This window comes from Acartia tonsa, chromosome 15 (genome assembly GCF_053477335.1).
Source record: "Acartia tonsa isolate MP-2025a chromosome 15, ASM5347733v1, whole genome shotgun sequence".
NCBI lineage: Eukaryota > Metazoa > Arthropoda > Copepoda > Calanoida > Acartiidae > Acartia > Acartia tonsa.
In genome coordinates, this window is record NC_137274.1 from 5,933,195 (window position 1) to 5,951,407 (window position 18,213).

The following is an 18,213-nucleotide window of genomic DNA, read 5'->3' on the forward strand; positions in this document are numbered from 1 at the left end:
ATGGCCTTCTTTTGAATGAAGAAAGTTTGATGCTCCCCCCCCCCCTCTTTCATCCCTTTTATCTTGTATATTTTTAATGATCTTAAGGATGCTGTGAGAATTGGTGCAAAAAATATGACGTAACAAAAAAAAATAGCCAATGAGAGGCCGTTATTGACCAATGGCGGCCACTACCATTGCCGCCATTGGTCAATAACGGCCTCTCATTGGCTAATTTTTTTGTTACGTCATATTTTTTGCACCAATTCTCACAGCATCATCTTAAGGGATAAGACAATGGACAATAATAGTAATGATAACAAAATTACACCTTTTGTCATTGGTGGAATTATTTATGAAAAATTTGTAACTTCTTTTTAAAATGCGCCGCTGTGATTGGCTGAAATTTCGCGCGGGGTGGTTTAGATCACCATTGAAATGATTTAAAGATCCAGCTCTGAAATCACCTCAAAACATTCATAAAGCTTTCCTGAAAAGTTCAACCTATTCCGACCAGCAAGTTCAAAGATCTTAAGCTTTAGTTTTAAACAAATAATAGCAATGCCCCTAGAGGTCTATAGAGGCACTTGAGGGGGGGGGGGGTGTGGGAATGCAAACCTTGCCCATGGCCATTTTCAATTTTTGAATTTAAAAGAAAAAGAAGAAAAAAATTCTAGGGGTGATTTATTTTGGGTGGATGGTTGTACCCTCCCTTGAAATAGTTATAAACCTCCCCTGGACCATAATGTTTCAGCAGTTAGCAAGCTCTTTTTGAACACACAGACAGACAGACAAAAATATACAAAGACTCAGAGTTATCCTGTTACTTTTTTATGTGTATAGTATTGTTTTTTTGTGAATATATTATTTAAAGCGAAGCTTTTCTATAATTGGGGTTGACATGTTAGAATTGTCATATCGATTTCAAACTCTGCATGGGGATTCCTGTAGTAGTTAGGTATGATTTAGAAAGCGTAGTTACTCTATAATCGTTACAAGAATGTCTGTACGTCCATTTTTAACATGTTGATTTTTAACTTTTTTAACAACAAATGTTAATGTGATATAATGAACCAATTTGGACAATTCTAACATGCCTAAATTAATCAAAACAGCTACGGACGGACGGACCAACCCTAATTATAGAAAAGATTCGCTTTTAATAATGTTTCAAAAAAATTTCTTGAATCAATCAGTTTCAGGTTCCATCTTCTTCCAGGTGATTGATCAACAGGAACTTCTCTCTGTGTCTACACTTTCAGTTAATCTCAGATCTCTTATTTAGGAGATTGTTGTCCTTGCTATAAATGATGTTTCATAAAATTACACAGTTTACAGTAACCAGAGATGGGAGTGTAGGATGGAGCTTGACTAATAATTAACCATTTCAGATTAAAGTCTTTGTTATCCCTTTTAAGAGTTCAGAAAGAGGAAGATAATTTTGTTCTGTGTTGATATTTTGCTTAGTTAAAAAAATATATATCTGTAAGAAAAAAAGCGGAGATTTCGTAAATTTATAGGGCTTTTTTCTCCTCTCATCTACCTCATTTTTATGACGTCACATGTCTGATTTTTGAGTGACTTGTATATTTACGAGAAAGCCTACTTGAGCACTTAATTCCCCCACTCTATTGTTTTAAAATAAAAAGAAATTTAGGAGGGTAGAAGTTATTTTTGTTTATTACTTTAGGTCAGAATATCACAGATTATATTGGGTACTTCAAAGCCCTGCAGGTAAAGGCCCCGCAGAGTTATGCCCCCACCCCACCTATATTAGGCATAGTACATAGAAAAAGTACACTCTTTTATCTTCAATTTATAAATTTCATTTTAAAAACAATTGAAAGGGGTATTTAAAAGCTTGATAAGCAATTTGGGGGAAAACACTCATTTTCTTTGTCTATTCTTTTATACATACACATAGTATGTATATATATATATATATGTATGGATGGTAGAAGTTGGTGATCATAACTATTTTCGGATATCTTGATTTACCCCCTCTCTTTTTTCCTTTCCCTATTTTTTGCGTCATTCTTGAGTCTACAGGTGTTTAAACAAATGTGCCAATTTGAATTTTTTTTTTTTTAAAATGACATCTGTTTAATTTTCCTTTGCAATAACGCTATTTTTTAGGTACAGGGAAGGTTTTAAACTATTTTGGGAGAGCGTATCTCCACCCTCCCAATTTAAAATCCCCCCCCCAAATTTTTTTCTCAATATTTCTTATTAAAACTTAAATTAAAAAGTAGAAGGGCGGTTGACTTATCCCCCTCCCACCTTAAGAACACCTAGAGGCTTCTTGGGGGCGTTCGTTGTCCCTAGTCTTTCTTAACCCTTACAGATCGGGCCCCTATTCCCACCTTAATAGATTGGGGGGGGGGGGTCATATTGACCCCCCCCCTCTATCTCGGCTTCTGTTACAGATAAAGACGTAAAAATTTTTTCTGGTGGTTCATGTGTATTTTTAGAGAAAATTACTTTTTCTAGTCATAGCAGTCAGGCCGCTCCTTAGCCGCTTTTTAGCGACCAGCCGCTAAATATTAAAACAGCTGTAGAGCGGCCAATTTTGCAGCTAGGATGACCAAATTTTAGGACGAACTTTTATTTTTCATAACAAAAAAAATACTTTTTCTGATCATCGCCAAAAAACGGCAAATAACGGAAACCGTCATTTTCGGCGGTTACGGCGATAAAACGGCGGTTGGCGGCGCCAAATAATATTTTTATCTGTTTATTATTATTGCTCAAGGATTTACCAAAAAAATTTATAGGTCTCTAGCTGTAATAGAAGCCACGATATTCATGATATATGTCTGTAGTAAAAGCCGGACAAAAATCTGTCATAAAGTCAGTCAGGTTGCGGTCAAACGGTCATAACACCACTTTTCTCATAAGGTCAAGGGGGGGGTTCAATATGACCCCCCCCCGATCTGTAAGGGTTAAAATAAAAGCTATGTCTTGCATTTTTTTTCAATTAGGTGTTTGATCACGAATTTCATATGGTAAAAATATTTTTCTTATTTAATTGTTATCCTAATAAGATAAAAGTTATGCTTGAAAATTGTTTTAATAGCTATTATTATATGTTGCAATTTTAGATAAACGTGAGAATTGTGATCATAATTTGCGTCATTTCTATTTTCAGATATCTATTACCCGTACTTGTAAAGCAAGTCAAGCACACAAATCCCCCACCCCATCTTTATTAAAAAAAGTGGTAGATTTTTGCTTGTTTTTACATTATAAAAACAAGGATGACAACATCCATAAGTAGCGAAGCACAAAAAATCGTGGATGGAATTACGTAAAAGTAGATTTAAAGTGTATTTATCCCAAAAAAGTTTGAAAATTGGACCAAAAACACCAAATATATGGGGAAATATTTAAAACATATAAAAATATTCAAAAACCTGATAAAAAGCAGTCTGACCGCCATGGTTGTTTTCTTTAAACGACGGGAAATTTAATTTTGATATCTATAACTGAAAAAATTTTGAAAATCGGACCATAAACACTGAAGATATGGAGAATAATGTGATAAATACAAAAATAGCCTAAAACCTGCAAAAAGGCAGTCTGGCCGTCATGGATGTTTTCTTTAAACGACGGGAAATTTAATTCTCATATCTATAACTAAAAAAAAATTTGAAAATTGGACCATAAACACTGAAGATATGGTGGAAATGTGAAAAATACAAAAATAGCCTAAAACCTGCAAAATGGCAGTGTGGCCGTCATGGTTGTTTTCTGTAAACGACAGGAAATTTAATTTTGATATCAATAACTGAAAAAATTTTGAAAATCGGACCATAAACACTGAAGATATGGAGAAAAATGTGAAACATACAAAAATAGCCTAAAACCTGCTAAAAAGGGGTCCGACCGCCCTTGATGTTTTATAGTTAATTGTGCTCCTTAATAATGGGAATGCTGTCAAAAAATTTCAGCTGTCTATCTTTAATAGGAGCCGAGAAAATCACGTTTCCCCTATTCTGTCTTACACGGACAGACGGACGGACGGACATTTCGAATTATAGAGTAGCTTCGCTACTAAAAACTAATGGTATAGTGAAAAAAGAAACTTTCCCCTTTTTATTTTCTACTTTTCTGAAAAAAATTAGGGGTGTGAGAGTGTTTCTGTGCTCAATAAGAACTTTAAGGGAAAATCTTTAAATTCTGCATTCTTTGACAAACATACATATATTAAATGTGTCTATAAAATAAGTCAGCTGTGTTTTCCATCTAGAGGCTAGTCCAGAAGAGTTACCCCCCCCCCCCCTTTTGAAGAGAGAAAGGAGGGGTAGGAGTTCTTTCTTTTCCTTATTTATCTCACTCACAGAGAAAGCTGTAGAAAGGAAGAAATCTAAAAAAAATAATAAATCCTTGAGACAGATAAACAAGAATGACAACTTCTATAATTATTAGGGAACAAATTTTGAAAAATAATCTTTTAGGTCATTTATTTTCTTTAAAAAGAATACAATTGAATTTTTTGTTGATATATGTAGAGACAAAGTAAGTTATATTTGTTATTATATAATAGCTTTGCTACTAAAAAGAGTGTATCTATTTATAAGATTAGGAAAAGTTGTCTAGAGAGAAAGTTTATGATTTCCTACAAAGTGTCTATCGAGAACTGAACCCCCCACCACCCTAAATTTTGAAATAAATCCAATATTAAAGGAAAGGGGAAATTTTTTATGTGTGCCTAGCCCCTACAGTTAAAGTGCCTTAATGCCCTAACCCTGCGGGCTACTCAGTATCCCATAGACCAAAAGGAATAAACAAATGAACAGCTACTCCATTTTTCCTTTATTTTCAAAACAGGGGGGGGGGGTAATGCTGACCATACCATGTAAAGGGAAAATGTGAAGAAAGGAAGAAAGTACTTTATCACAAGTAGAAAATTTATACAATATGAACATTGTATATCTAAACATTGTGAAAGTCAACATATTTTCAATCAAATATAAAGAAAACACTTTGTCAAATAATGGGGAAGGGATCGACACTTGCTAACTTTAACATTTACAGTTTTAGGACAGGTTAAAATGGAATATATAATTAGATTTCTTTCTAAGGTAGTTTGAAGTAAAAGGACAATTCTTTTCACGAAATGTTTTGTGTATAAACATTTTTTTACCTAATATTTCTTTTATCATTATCTGATAATCCTTTAATAAAGTAAAGGATGTTTGTCTGTTTGTATGGTTTTTTGTATCGAAAGATCTTGCTAACCATTGAACCAATTGGGTTCTCCTTAACAGGGTAGCTTCTGGTCATTTAATAAAGTAACAGGATGTCTGTCTGTATATTTGTCTGTATGATTGTAATGACGGATCTTGCTATCAACTAAACTGATATTATTGTCCTTCACAGAGTAGCTTACCCAGTTATTCTATCTCATTTACTGTGTATGAAAGATTAAAAACTATAGGTATGACTTTTTAAAATACATAACTAAGTTTTTGAGGTTAAAGTTTCTGTACAAAGTACATCTGCAGCTGCAAACATTTATGCTTTGAGATTTCAAATATAAAATTTATATAAAAACAACCTTTTTATGAAATAATTGTTCTTCTATCCAAACAAAAATAGGATAATTGCAGCCATATAAAATCTTAAGTAAAAAATGACCTAAAAACAAAGGTTCTTAAATAAAAGGGTGAAAGAAGCAAAATATGACTATGACTGACTTTATCAAATAGGGGACATGCACAAAAATATTTAACTCTCAAGTTCTAATAGAAAGTAAGATAATAAAGTGGGCATTCAATTCTCCCCCCCCCCCCCCCCACCGATAAATGTGCAGAAAAGGGTTCAACTTTTGATTGACAATGAATAAAAAATCTTGAAAGACAAAGTTGATTGAGGCCATCCTGGATATATACAATCATAAAATAAAAAACATTGAAAACTTATTTATCGGTAATTAAACATAATAGTTTTTATTACAGATAAAATGACCAAAGAAAAAATATTATTCCTACTATTCTTCATCAACTTTGCAGGTAATTTAGAAAAACACTTTAGTTTATGAATATATGGATATATAAACACAAAATAAAGTTACTGATTATTATAATGTTGCTCTATCCTCCTTCAAATACATAACCCCTAGATGTTACTGGCATAGCTGCTAGTACTTCTACAATATTTTACAGGTGCAACAAATCTGGATTATGATGAAACAGATGAATATCTAACTGGTTTCAACTTTATCAGGTCAATTCTTTCATTTTCTTCCTTTTACAGTATGTCAAAATATAATTTCAATGAGCATTAAAGAAAAACTTTTTGTCCATAAAAGAAAACTTTGTTTTCTGGTTTTGGGAATCAACCAGATCATTTAAAAAAAACATTTTTAGATAATTATTTCTCCATGTTGTTTTCAAGTAAAAAAAAGGTTTTGATTTAACTTAAATTCTATATGAATGCATCACCTTACACAACTTTTTAATTCTTTAAGCTCTAAAATGTACTGCTGTTATAAGAGATATTGAAAGGCATCTGTGTATTTTTACAGAGAATATTGACATAAAATCATTTTTTTCCCATTCCTTCTATTTTTTTGTATTCTATTGCAATATAAAACTGATGTAAATAATGTAACTTCTTAAGAAGCACATCTAAATAGATTTTAGATTAACTCACTCAATAAAAAACTTAGAAAAAGTAACAAACTGTGGAAAGATGGCACCATACCTTACAAATTTCGTGATGACCGCTATAGTGGCAGAAGGTAAATCTTATTTTTCACCCCTGAAAGTATTTAGAGGGAAAAAATGTTTTTTTTTACAAATGATTAAAAAAAATTTTGACTTTTATACCTTGATAATTCTTAGCATAACCTTTTGTAGCCATATTACTAATTTCTGGGAGTTGTTCTTAACTACTTTAAACATTTGGGAATAACATCATTTTATGTATTTTATTTTAATGATAATGATAATAGTGTTAAAGTTACTCAATAAGAACAAAATATTGCTGGAATGATTAAGCCAAACATTTTATGAAATTAGTATTTAGAAATTATCAACTGCATCCACTTGCAGCCTCACTCCCTGTCACCCATAGCAGATAATTATTATAATTTAGCAATCATATTTTAGTTACAGTGAAGAAGAGAAAGCAATGGTTAGAAAACAAATGGGCGAAATGGAAACACAACTTGGACCAGGTGATAAATTGTTAAAAATTTATGTAATTATAGTAAGGATTTTCTCATACAATTTTAGCATTTTAACAACAGATCTAAGATGTAACTATTAAATGTAATATTTTTTTTAAAAATATGCATTTCTCTAAGCTGTTTTCATGGATAACTTGTGAAATTTTGTGTGAATAATCATGTAATCTTACCACAAGCTACAAAGTCTTTATGTATGTCTGCTATACTGTGCTTTAGATAGTTATTATGTTACAGAAATATTATTTTTTATGGTTCTCAAAATAGATGTAAAACGTTGGGTAAAGATTTTCATAAACACTTAGCATATATATATACGTAAACTACTTTAATGGGAATAGGGTTGAATAGCAGCTGCAACAATCACATTTCCCCATAAATGTAGCTAACCAACAGAATACAGATGGACATGAAAAAAATATACATATTTTTAGAATTATAATTAATCATCTTTACCAAAAAATAATATGATTAATGCCAGCTAATTTTTTAAAACATTATTAGGATGTATTAACTTTGTTGAGGATGAAAATTGCACCAATTGTCTTCATTTTGTCAAGAGGTTTATTGATAGATGTGAAGCTACAATAGGTATATTTAGACTATGATATTTATCACATTTAAAATAAATATTTCTACACTATTACTACTAAATATGGTTCTTAATTTAGTCCTAATTGTTTTACATCTTTAGGGAACACAACAGAACCATATATGAATCTTGAAAGTCCAGAATGTTTTGAAGATAATGGTGAATACATTTTTTTTACATTCAAAGCAAGTTCTAAAATAATGCTTATTCTCCTTCACTATGTCTTAACTAATTATGTAACTATGTATGACTGTCTAATATTTGTAATGCATGTTATGAGTTGTAAATATATTATTGTTTATGGAAAGAATAATAACCCTTGAAAGTCTGATCCATTTCCGCACTGTAATCAGTAATCTCAGCTCATATTAGAACTAGAGGACAAAAAAGTTTGTGTATTGAGGTCACAGGCACCATTTGAAGATTTCTGAAGACCTCTAATTGTTTTTTATTTATCTTTCACAAGCAGAAAATAAGATAGAAAAACGGAATGGAGGTTGTTCCACGCCCGCCAAAAAAAAAGATCTGACCAAATTGTATTGTACTAGTAAAGTGATTTAGTAAAAAAAATTTAGTAAAAATTGGCGTAAAATCCCTTTTTTAAGGAAACAATAGCCTGTTTTGCCTTATCTTTGAGATCTTATAAATGAGATGATGTTAAGGTTTGACAATCAGAATTTTAAGTTTTTTTGCACAGGGTTTAAGAGATAGGCCAGATAACAAACAATTATTTTCTATTTTCTCCAATAAATTTATTCTAGATTTTTTTAATACTTTACTTGTTCGCATTCCCCTCTACAATTTTTTTTGTGCCTTGCTACTTATGTTGTCATCCTTGTTTAAATTATAATCTACTCAAGAGCTCATTATGTTTGTCTTTCTGTCTGTTATGCTTTGTTTGAGATACATATTCTTTTGGTGAAATACAATTGTTACAGTTCCTGCAAAAAAGAAATTTTTTAATAGTTATTTCTTTCATCGTATTATAAACCGCTTTCCGGGATATAGAATGTACAATTATTAGATTAAAACCAGTTTTTTTAGACCCGAGGTGCCAAAGGCATAGGCTAAATAAATGGTTTTAATCTTATGATTGTACATTTCTATATTCGTAGCATGCGGTTTATAATACAATTCGAATGAATACAAGAAAATTCTTTACAGAGACTTCCATAAACTTATCATTTTTTTAAAAAGATTTCCTTTGAATGTTTTCTATAAAATCTAAGAAGCACATAATTCTGCAAAGATATATACTAATGGTTAGAACTCTTATTCTAGGCTTATTTCACGAGCTAGGACATGTTCTTGGTATGGCACATGAACATATAAGGTAACACCATTTGTAATAGGAAATAAACACTTTAGTAAGGTGGCTTTAAAAAGGTATTAGAAATCTTAACTGTGCAAATTAGTTAGAATTTAGTTAGAATTATAAAGAAAAACCTGGAAACAGTAAAACACTGCCTTTCTTTTATTGAAGCAGGAAAAATTTTGTCAAATATTTAGATAAAAACTGTAAAAAAATGTATTTTTTCAAAAATATTCACAAAAAGGCTTAATGAGTAAAGGAATTTTTCATTTACTTATCATATCAATTAAACTCTATTACACAGAATAAAGCATAAAAATAATCTACAGTTCTGATTTTAAAACATTTTGAAGGTATTTTTATACCTTTTCCTGATTTATTTTTCAAAACATCATGTTATAAAATGTTATTGATTTTTAAATGTATGTATTTAAAGGTATTAAAATTCATTTGACATTTTGATTTAAATGTAGAAAATTGGTATCTTTAAACATTAAAAAAATGATTTTATTAAATTTTCAACACTTAAATTACATGTTTGATAAAATTTTTATAATTTCTTATTTTGAATTGTCAAACAATATATGTCAAAAAAGGAAAAAATATTCTTCCCTCAAAAAAGACCAAAAACAAGAAAATCAACATATATAATAAGTAATTTTTCTTTTAGGCTAAATTTTAAGTAATTGTTGATTTTTTTGTAAGGTTGATTTTATAAAAAAAAAGTTTAAAACTCGATTTAAGTAGTGTTGCAAAAAAAGATTGCAAACATTTTCAATTTTCTAGCAAATTATTTTTTTTTGCATTTAAAAAATAGCAAAGGGTGTTATCATACGTCCTAACAGATACAAATGTCATTTGGCCTGACACTAAAAGATATTTTCTGTGGGGGGGTAGAGTGTCAAGTTTAGTAATCAAGATATTATAAATTGCCATACATAAGAAATGATTGATGTTTTAAAGGATTGAATATGAGTGATCAGTTTGTTCTTAAATCTGGAAATTGATTTTCTAGAAGCCTTGCTTTTATAGGAATGACAGAGACGAATATGTTGATTTAGATGAAGATTTGTTGGAACCTTATGCTAAAATAGCTTTCAGAAAAAAGCCTATGTTTGGACAGACATATCAGGAATGAAACTATATTTTTTCTATGTTTTCTATCAGCAACTACCACACCCCCCTGAAATATCAAGGTTCAGAATGAAGATAAGTGGCTAGAAGTTTTGTGTGATTCATTTGTTTTATAAAGAATTTATAAAAAGTTTATGTATAAAGCTAAAATAGAAGTAATGTTGATTTTTAAGGCTAGCTGAACTTTTTTTTTTATAAATTTTTACTCTTTGGTAGGAGCTGCATCATACCAAAAACCTGAAATTGACTATGGCATCATATCATATATAAGGTTGTACTGTACATCACCCCCCCTTCACTCTTGTATATTTAGGATTAATATTTTTCCTCTCTCCCTGAATATAATTGTAAAATTTATATAGTCCAATAAATTAAGGCTCCTTATGACTTTAAAAGTATAATGCACTACCATCTGAAAAAAGGTTGCGTTGGAAATTCAACATGTATGAAGATTAAAACTACATATAGCCTTGCACTGAATGAGTCAAATATCCTGAAAAAATATCCAGTAAGTTAAATTTTAAATGTTTCACATTTCTTATAAAATTAATGTCAGTAAAAGCTAATAAATGGTTTATTTATTTAGGTAAAACTGTCTCCCACTGATATTTACAAGATATCTGCGGCATACAATTGTAGTATTGATCATACAGTTGTGGTAAGTCATCTTTTGTGAAGAACATGGATTTTAATGTCAATCAGCAAAATTTTGGAAAATAGTAAAGTATTTAATTAAGTTTGTTAAACTGATTTTAAATACACTTCAATTACATCAATAGGAGGAATAATCTAACAAAAACCAAAACAAAAAAATAATTGTTAATATTATAACCCTACAGGGCAATCGTTAACATTTATCTAACCTAAAATAACATATCAAAAGCTACTATGAAAATACAACAAACCCTGCTGCTTTGTTTTCTTTCCAAAATCCAAAAATATTTTTCAAATCTTTATTTAATTCTAATTTGTTTAAATTTTCAGGCAGAGTATGTACAGTATGCTGTGAAAATAGCCGTTTCTAAAAATAATGTAAAAGGTGAATTTATAAAAAAAAAGCCTGTAGAAAAGATATCACTCATAAATTTCCTTCTTAACCCTGTAACTAGAGGTCACTGTCACTGTCAAATAAATAAGCAGAAGGAGCGGCTTAAAGTAAACTTGGGTAAGAGCCAGCAGAATACAAGAAACATAATTTTAAAACTTTTTTTAAAATTCATTCACTGTTCATTTTGAAAATTTTATTTATTGCTTTTTTAATAAGATTGTACATCAACAAATACAATTGACACTTCAACAGCTGAATCTTCAACTACTGCCACAACAACTAATAAACCAAGTAATTATGTTTTTATTTTGGTGTGTTAATAAACATGAAGAAAGGCAAGTAGTCTATGATTCACTTCCTTTACTAAATATTATAGATAGATAGATTACTTGTAAGATCAGCCTCTCAGCCCTACATTAATATATTGAGGGGGAGGTTGGGCAAAAAAGCCTTTCCCTAATATCCCAATTTGACTCTATTATATACAGCTAAACCAGTTTCTTTCCTCAATTTAAAAATTTTTTGTATACTTTATTAGACGTGTTTAGTTTTAGGTAATTTTCAAACAATTTTTAGTAAATAAAGTATCCAAGCCAGCTGGAGCAGCTACCAGTGGTTGATATGAAAAAAAAAAAAAAAAAAATTAAGTCAATAATATTCTTGTATGAATTTCATAAAAAATATTGAAATTCTGAAAGAAAAACTTTAGCTCTAAAAATCGATGTTAATTGAAATGGATAAAGAACAAGAACATATGCATCCTTTTAAATTTCATCAAGAAATATATGTTGTAAGCTTTTTTGGGGTCAAGCTGTAGGTGTTTAAGTCAATTTTATTTTCCAGGTATGATCATGCAAGTCCCTCCAGCAATTGTGCAATTGTGAATGTTTATAAAATTTTTCTAGGGTTAAAAAGAATGATAATTATTCAAGTTATTTATTTCAGCTGTATGTGCTGCAAAAGGGTACACTATACATATAAATACAGGTAAATATATTCTTTATTTGTTGCAATTAGTCATCTTTGAGTAACTGTTTACTGTTTATCTGGATAGAACCACATATATATTCAGATCAAACAGAAATAGAATCAATAACAATTATAGATTAAATTTTAGCTTTTTAAAAGAAAACGAGGTTGACATTATCCATAAGTAGCGGAGCACAAAATCTATTATGAAATAGACAAACAAACAAAGTGAGTTATAGAGCAGATTATCTGTTATCATAACAAAGAAAAGAAAGAGAGATATGCAAATTAATATGTAAAATCTTAAAATCACAAAACCTTAAAAAATGAAGGTTTATGTCTGAAAGGTTTAAAAAGAAAAGCAGCTAAAAAGTTGCTTAGAAGCAGTCAGACTACCATAGATTTTTCACATCTAATTATGGAGCATAAAGAAGGGAATTGATGCTTTATACTTAATTAATTATGCTCCATATTTATTGGAATGTTGACAAGTAGTTTCAGCCTTGTATCATTCACAGGAACCAAGAAAATCAGTTTTTTAAAAAAAAAATCCCATATCCCCCATAGAGTTACTGAATGGACAGACAAAGTGAATCATAGGAGTAGCTTTGCGACTAAAAATGGAAAATATCAATATTTTTCTGTATCTGTATTTAACTTCTCATGTACAGTAGAAACTTACATATACATTTATATTATAAGAACAGGCAATTCAATAGGTTTAGATCAAATTCTATGTCATGATATTTAAAAATTTTGTAAGTATAGAAAATATAAAGTACAATAATTACAACATAAAATATTCAGATATATTAATTTTGAATGTAGGCACAGAGGTCCTATTGTTAAAAATCCTTGCATTGATCATGATATAACTTAAACTCATTTATAAAATTATTTTAATTATTATATCCAAGTTCCTGGTTTTTCTGTTCATAATTCATAGAGGTGTAAGTGTTAGGTGTTAGTAGTAGATGTAAAATGGTCCAAAGAATTTAGATATGCAATCGGTTTTTTGTAGACCACTTTTTTTAGAGGTGATTAAATTTTTTTTTAATTAAGTCGGTTTTAAAGTACTAAAACATAACAAAAAAAGAAGAAAATTGCCATTATGACTAAAAATAGTAAGATCTTTAATTTGACACCTTACTTTTTGGATTTTGTAGAGTAATTATTGAGAAAAAAATTTTTTAACCTCGGTGCATGAAGAACTTTGAACTTAAATAAATCCTAATACAGGCAAAAATATGTGTTAAATATACCTTTAGAATGAGAAAATTATTACAAATCCATTCTAAGCCAAATTTAACAAATATTTAAAATTTTTTTTTTTAAATGGCCAAAACTATTATTTTATACATGCAACACTTTAAAAGGATTTAAGATGGTAAAAGAGAATGGAAGAAGGGGGTAAGTGTTGCCTCTATAATATAAAATTTTATATAATTTCTTTTATCATAGTTTCTTTACTATTTTGTAAACTTTTTTTTTGTTGCATTTTAGTACTTTAAAACTGACCTAATTAAAAGAAACTTAGATTACTTCAAAAATAAGAGGTCTACAAAGAAATGATCCAATATTTAAATTCTATGGATCATTTTACATCTCCTACTTACTAACACCGACAAAGAAGATAAAGTATAGAATAGAATCCAGGTAGAAGATTCTGCCTGGCTAGAATGAATTAAAATTGGAACTTTTGAAGGGCCAAAACGTCTATATAGCTTTTAGTAAACCACATGAATTAAGTAATCATTCAGAAAAAAAATATTTAAAATAAATTCCTTCTGCAATAATTTACTAAAAGCCACATAGACACATATCCAGCTTTCTTTACCTTATTCACAATGGATCAAAATTTAACTTTACGTGCAAAGCCTTAAAATTTAAGAAAATTACTTTTTTTAAATGTACCAAAAATATCAGACACAAAATTTTTCAGGGCTAAAACAACCTTCTGTTCACTGAGAGATTTACTGTAAAACCAAATATGATATTAGTTTTTGTACTGTTTAAATGTAAAGGCATGCAGTTAAAACATATTGTTACGTACTCAATCCAGACAAGCCCAATTTTTCAATTATGACATAAAAATGTCTAGCTATAGAGTGCTGGCCAGGAATGGGATGAATGTTCAAGGAGGTGATTGTCAAGTTTTTATTAAAAAATCTCATAAAAGCGGTTAACAAACCTAATAAGATAATTTAGATCATTATAAAATAAGATATTAATTACTTATTAGTTATTCATACAAAAAAAATATTTGGTGTTATGACCAATTGGTCCTTGTTTAATTTTCAAAGAATTAAGTCAAATAAAAAAATCATCTAGGCTTTTTAACCCTTTACAGTCGGGCCCCTTGCCGCACCTTAATCAGTCGGGGGGGGGGGGGGGGCGTTCAACGCCCCCCCATGTTATCTCAGTTCCTATTAGAGCTAGAGGGCTAAAATGTTTTGTGTAAGTCCCCTGTGTTATGATGTATTTCCGACCTTAAGTAAATCAAGGTCAATTTTCGCTTCCTTCACCCTTTTATTTAACAACCTTTGTTTTTAGGTCCTTTTTTACTTAAAAATTTCAAACGGCTGTAATTTTTTCATTTTTGAAGCTAGAATAAAAATTTTTTTGCAGAAAATGTTAATCTTTATGTAAATTTTATATTTCAAATATCAAAACATAAATTTCAGCTGCCGCAGCTGTATTTGGCAGCTGCCAGCCGCCGCAGTCGGCGGTCGGCGGGAAAACGGCGGCGAATCTTTATGAAATTTTAATACTTTATGTAGACATGTAAGAAAAGCTTAAGTTTAAAATTTGAAGTCTCTAAGTAAAAAATTGCGGCCACAGGAGCCATTTAAAGATTTCTGGAGACCTGCAGGATCAGGACCTGCAGGATCATACCTGGAACCTGAAATTGACTTGAACATCTGTATTTAATATGAGGATGTACTACTAGAGGATATTTTAGTATTTTGGTAAGATAAAATGCTTTTTTTAAGTCAAAAAAATATTTTTGCTCTTTACCTGGATGACCCTGCCAGGTTTGCTGGCATCCTGTGCCCGCCAGGATGGAGATATTCAAAAAATTCCAACTCTCGGTTATGTGTCATGCCCAAACTTAAAAAGTCACGCAGTTTGGGCTCTTCATCTTTAACACACAGAAAATGAGATAGAAAAAACCGGATGGGGGGGCGTTCAACGCCCCCCCCCCCCCGACCGTTAAGGGTTAAAGATAATATTTGCTCAATAAAGAAAAGTTATTTTTTTTGTTTTATCATTTTTTCAATAAAAAAAACATTTGTTTACAGTAAAATATCTCTCTGTTTCACCACACAAAACACGCAATTTTTCTTACTTAGGGAGGATTAAAATAAATCACAAATTTACCTCTTAGACACATTCATTAAGCACCCAAACCACTACCAGAACTATGCTCCTAGAGACATCATGTTCCTCGAAAATAAAGAAAATAATCTGTTCTTTTCTCCAGAAAAATCAAACAATAACTGTCCAACATGGCATCGCCTCGTTGTGCGCAAGCCAGAGAACCAGTGCTACGCTTCATTTTACTCCCCCTTCCCATCACCTCTGGCCCCAGAAATGTCAGAGAAAGGGAAAATGTCGTCTTAACATCACAACAAACCTTATTCCAAAAGTACCATTAAAAAATCAGAAACAATTTTCATCTTTTCTAAAAACAAAAATCATTCCCAATACACATATATTTATCTATTTAGAAGTTGATCAAAAATAAATAATTCTAGTTTTGTCCAAATAGTCACTGTGATTTGTACTTTATTATAATTTTCTTTACTGCGCATGTCAGTATTCCTTTCAAATTTCCAAAAAATATTTACAGTTTTCTATTCTATACTTTATCTTCTTTGAACACCGACTAGCTATTTTTATTAAAAATCAAAAATGTTAGGACACCTTCTTTGTTGTATTTAATTTTAGAATATTTCCCTTTCCAGTTTATTTATTTTTTATTATCAATAAATTCTATAATATTTTCAGGACATTGTTACAAAGTGTTAAATGATACAAAAAGAACTTGGAAAAAAGCAAAGTCTGAATGTGAGGCCCAGGGTGCAGAACTTGTTTCTATACGGTCAAGTCAAGAGTGGCAATTTGTAAAAGGTTGGTGATGATTATTTAAATAATGAATAAAAGACTTTTATGCTTAATATAATTCTATTTGGGTTGGGGTGAATTTGTCATCCCATTATCTGGTTATATTTTATATATAGAGGGTCCTATGTGGTTTTAGGCTTTTTTTCTACCTTATTTTTATCTCTTTGAATACAAAGCAACTAGATACAATGGGCTGCTAGTATGATGAATCCATAAATGATAGCATCTATAATAGTGTAGCTAAAAATCATAGTAGGACAAACAAACATTAACAAGTTTTTGAGTGTTAGAACTTAAAAGGCAGAATAGAAATATACTAGTCTAAACAAAATGATTAATATGAAAAGTTGAATTAACAAGAAGATAACCCTAGTTACAAAAAAATCTTTGCTTAAATACTGAAACTTAAAAGAAAACTAGTATCATGTCTATTTACTATGTTATATTATGAATTAGAGTTGATGACACAGAGTGGAGTTGATTCTCATGTATGGCTTGGTGGTACAGATGTTGAAGAGGAACAAACTTGGTTGTGGACAGATGGATCTCCAGGTATTAACTGTATTCTGGCTTTTAATCAGTTGAAATTTTGGCAAAAATAAACATTTAGTTTACTTATGCAATTTCCACACTGACCTTAGTTAACTAAAATTTGTCTCCCCACAACGTTTGTCCACTCTGACGTTTGTCCCTCCTTTGGTGGTTAAGGATTTTAATAGTTGTTTATACATTAAATAATTAAAATAAAAAACACATTTTCCTTATGTAATGTGTAATGTCCACTTCAACGTTTGTAAACTTCCATGTAAAGAAACAAAAAACTAAATAACCCCTCCCCCCTCCTTTATTATAAAATTAGGGAATTGGATTATCAGTGCTAACCAGGGTAATATATGTGAAATCAACATGATATATTAAATTATTTTGTTAAATTCTATTTAGTTATTTTTACTGACTGGTTATCTACTGACTATCCACGGAGCAACCCTGGTTGGAACTGTATTGCAGTAAATTAGTTTTATAATTATATTTAATACTGTTTCTGAAAAAAATATTTAGATTTGAAAATATTCTTACTAAAATATATTTATTAAATATGAATTTAATGAAAACTTTGGTTTAAAATTCCTAATAATGTAAGAACATGATTATATGTTAGCTTTTAAACTTTCAGGCACTTAATAATTGGAATCCAGCATGGAAATGGTTTGATGGCCCATGCGATTATGCCTGCTATGGTTTGTGTAAGATACCAGGTAATTACAGATACTTATATTAAGCACTTTCTCTATATTTCAATATTTGAGAATATAGTTAAGGGAAACATTAGTTATGATGGTTCAAAAAATGCAAAGGTACAATATTTCATATTAAATGCTATAAAAGAATATTAATGCAAAATGTAATAAACAGTTTTTTCTGCAATTTTTGCCATTTTTCTGCACTTAAGTATTTGATGTTCCATTTATAAATTTATAAACATGATATATTGGTAAAGAAAATCTTTACCATTTAAAATCATTTTAGATTCTTACTAAATTTTTTTTTTTGTAAAAAGATCTGAAGTGTTTATTAAAGTATCTGACACTCCATTATGCCTTGTCTGGAAATCTAATTTTACATATCATTTAGTCATGCCTTTAACAACCTCTCCAGCACCAACCAGCCCACCTGTGACTACTAGTCCAACCACAAAACCAGGTATGATCTCGCAGGCCCTGATCATCCAGGTCTTGAGGAAAATTTAAACATCAACTGTAACTAATAGGAGACATAACCTAGACACATCAAATGATAAATATCACGTCAAGTAAGACACATTCAACCTTTTTTTTGGCTGTATGTTAGTTGGACAAACT

The 18,213-nt window shown here is 30.3% G+C and overlaps 2 protein-coding genes across 4 annotated transcripts; both read left to right on the forward strand.

Moving 5' to 3' along the window:
- Positions 1-5,928: 5,928 nt before the first annotated feature.
- LOC145307185 (zinc metalloproteinase nas-14-like) lies at positions 5,929-10,339 on the forward strand. The gene is made up of 8 exons (XM_080149545.1): positions 5,929-5,993; positions 6,147-6,207; positions 6,653-6,724; positions 7,095-7,162; positions 7,676-7,762; positions 7,866-7,922; positions 9,045-9,096; positions 10,108-10,339. The coding sequence occupies exons 1-8, from the start codon at positions 5,945-5,947 to the stop codon at positions 10,211-10,213; spliced, it is 552 nt and encodes a 183-aa protein (XP_080005671.1). The 5' UTR covers positions 5,929-5,944; the 3' UTR covers positions 10,214-10,339.
- A 120-nt stretch (positions 10,340-10,459) lies between these two features.
- On the forward strand, positions 10,460-18,207 carry LOC145307182 (C-type mannose receptor 2-like). 3 transcript variants are annotated; one of them, XM_080149538.1, is made up of 11 exons: positions 10,460-10,717; positions 10,796-10,867; positions 11,194-11,248; positions 11,474-11,548; positions 11,834-11,851; positions 12,200-12,244; positions 16,238-16,360; positions 16,811-16,906; positions 17,297-17,361; positions 17,529-17,610; positions 17,987-18,207. In XM_080149538.1, the coding sequence occupies exons 1-11, from the start codon at positions 10,610-10,612 to the stop codon at positions 18,100-18,102; spliced, it is 855 nt and encodes a 284-aa protein (XP_080005664.1). In that variant the 5' UTR covers positions 10,460-10,609; the 3' UTR covers positions 18,103-18,207. The 3 variants fall into 3 exon arrangements, with proteins under 3 accessions (XP_080005664.1, XP_080005666.1, XP_080005667.1); XM_080149540.1 differs by lacking the exon at positions 11,834-11,851 and having other exon boundaries at positions 12,203-12,244; XM_080149541.1 differs by lacking the exons at positions 11,474-11,548; positions 11,834-11,851 and having other exon boundaries at positions 12,203-12,244.
- The last annotated feature ends 6 nt before the right edge of the window (positions 18,208-18,213 follow it).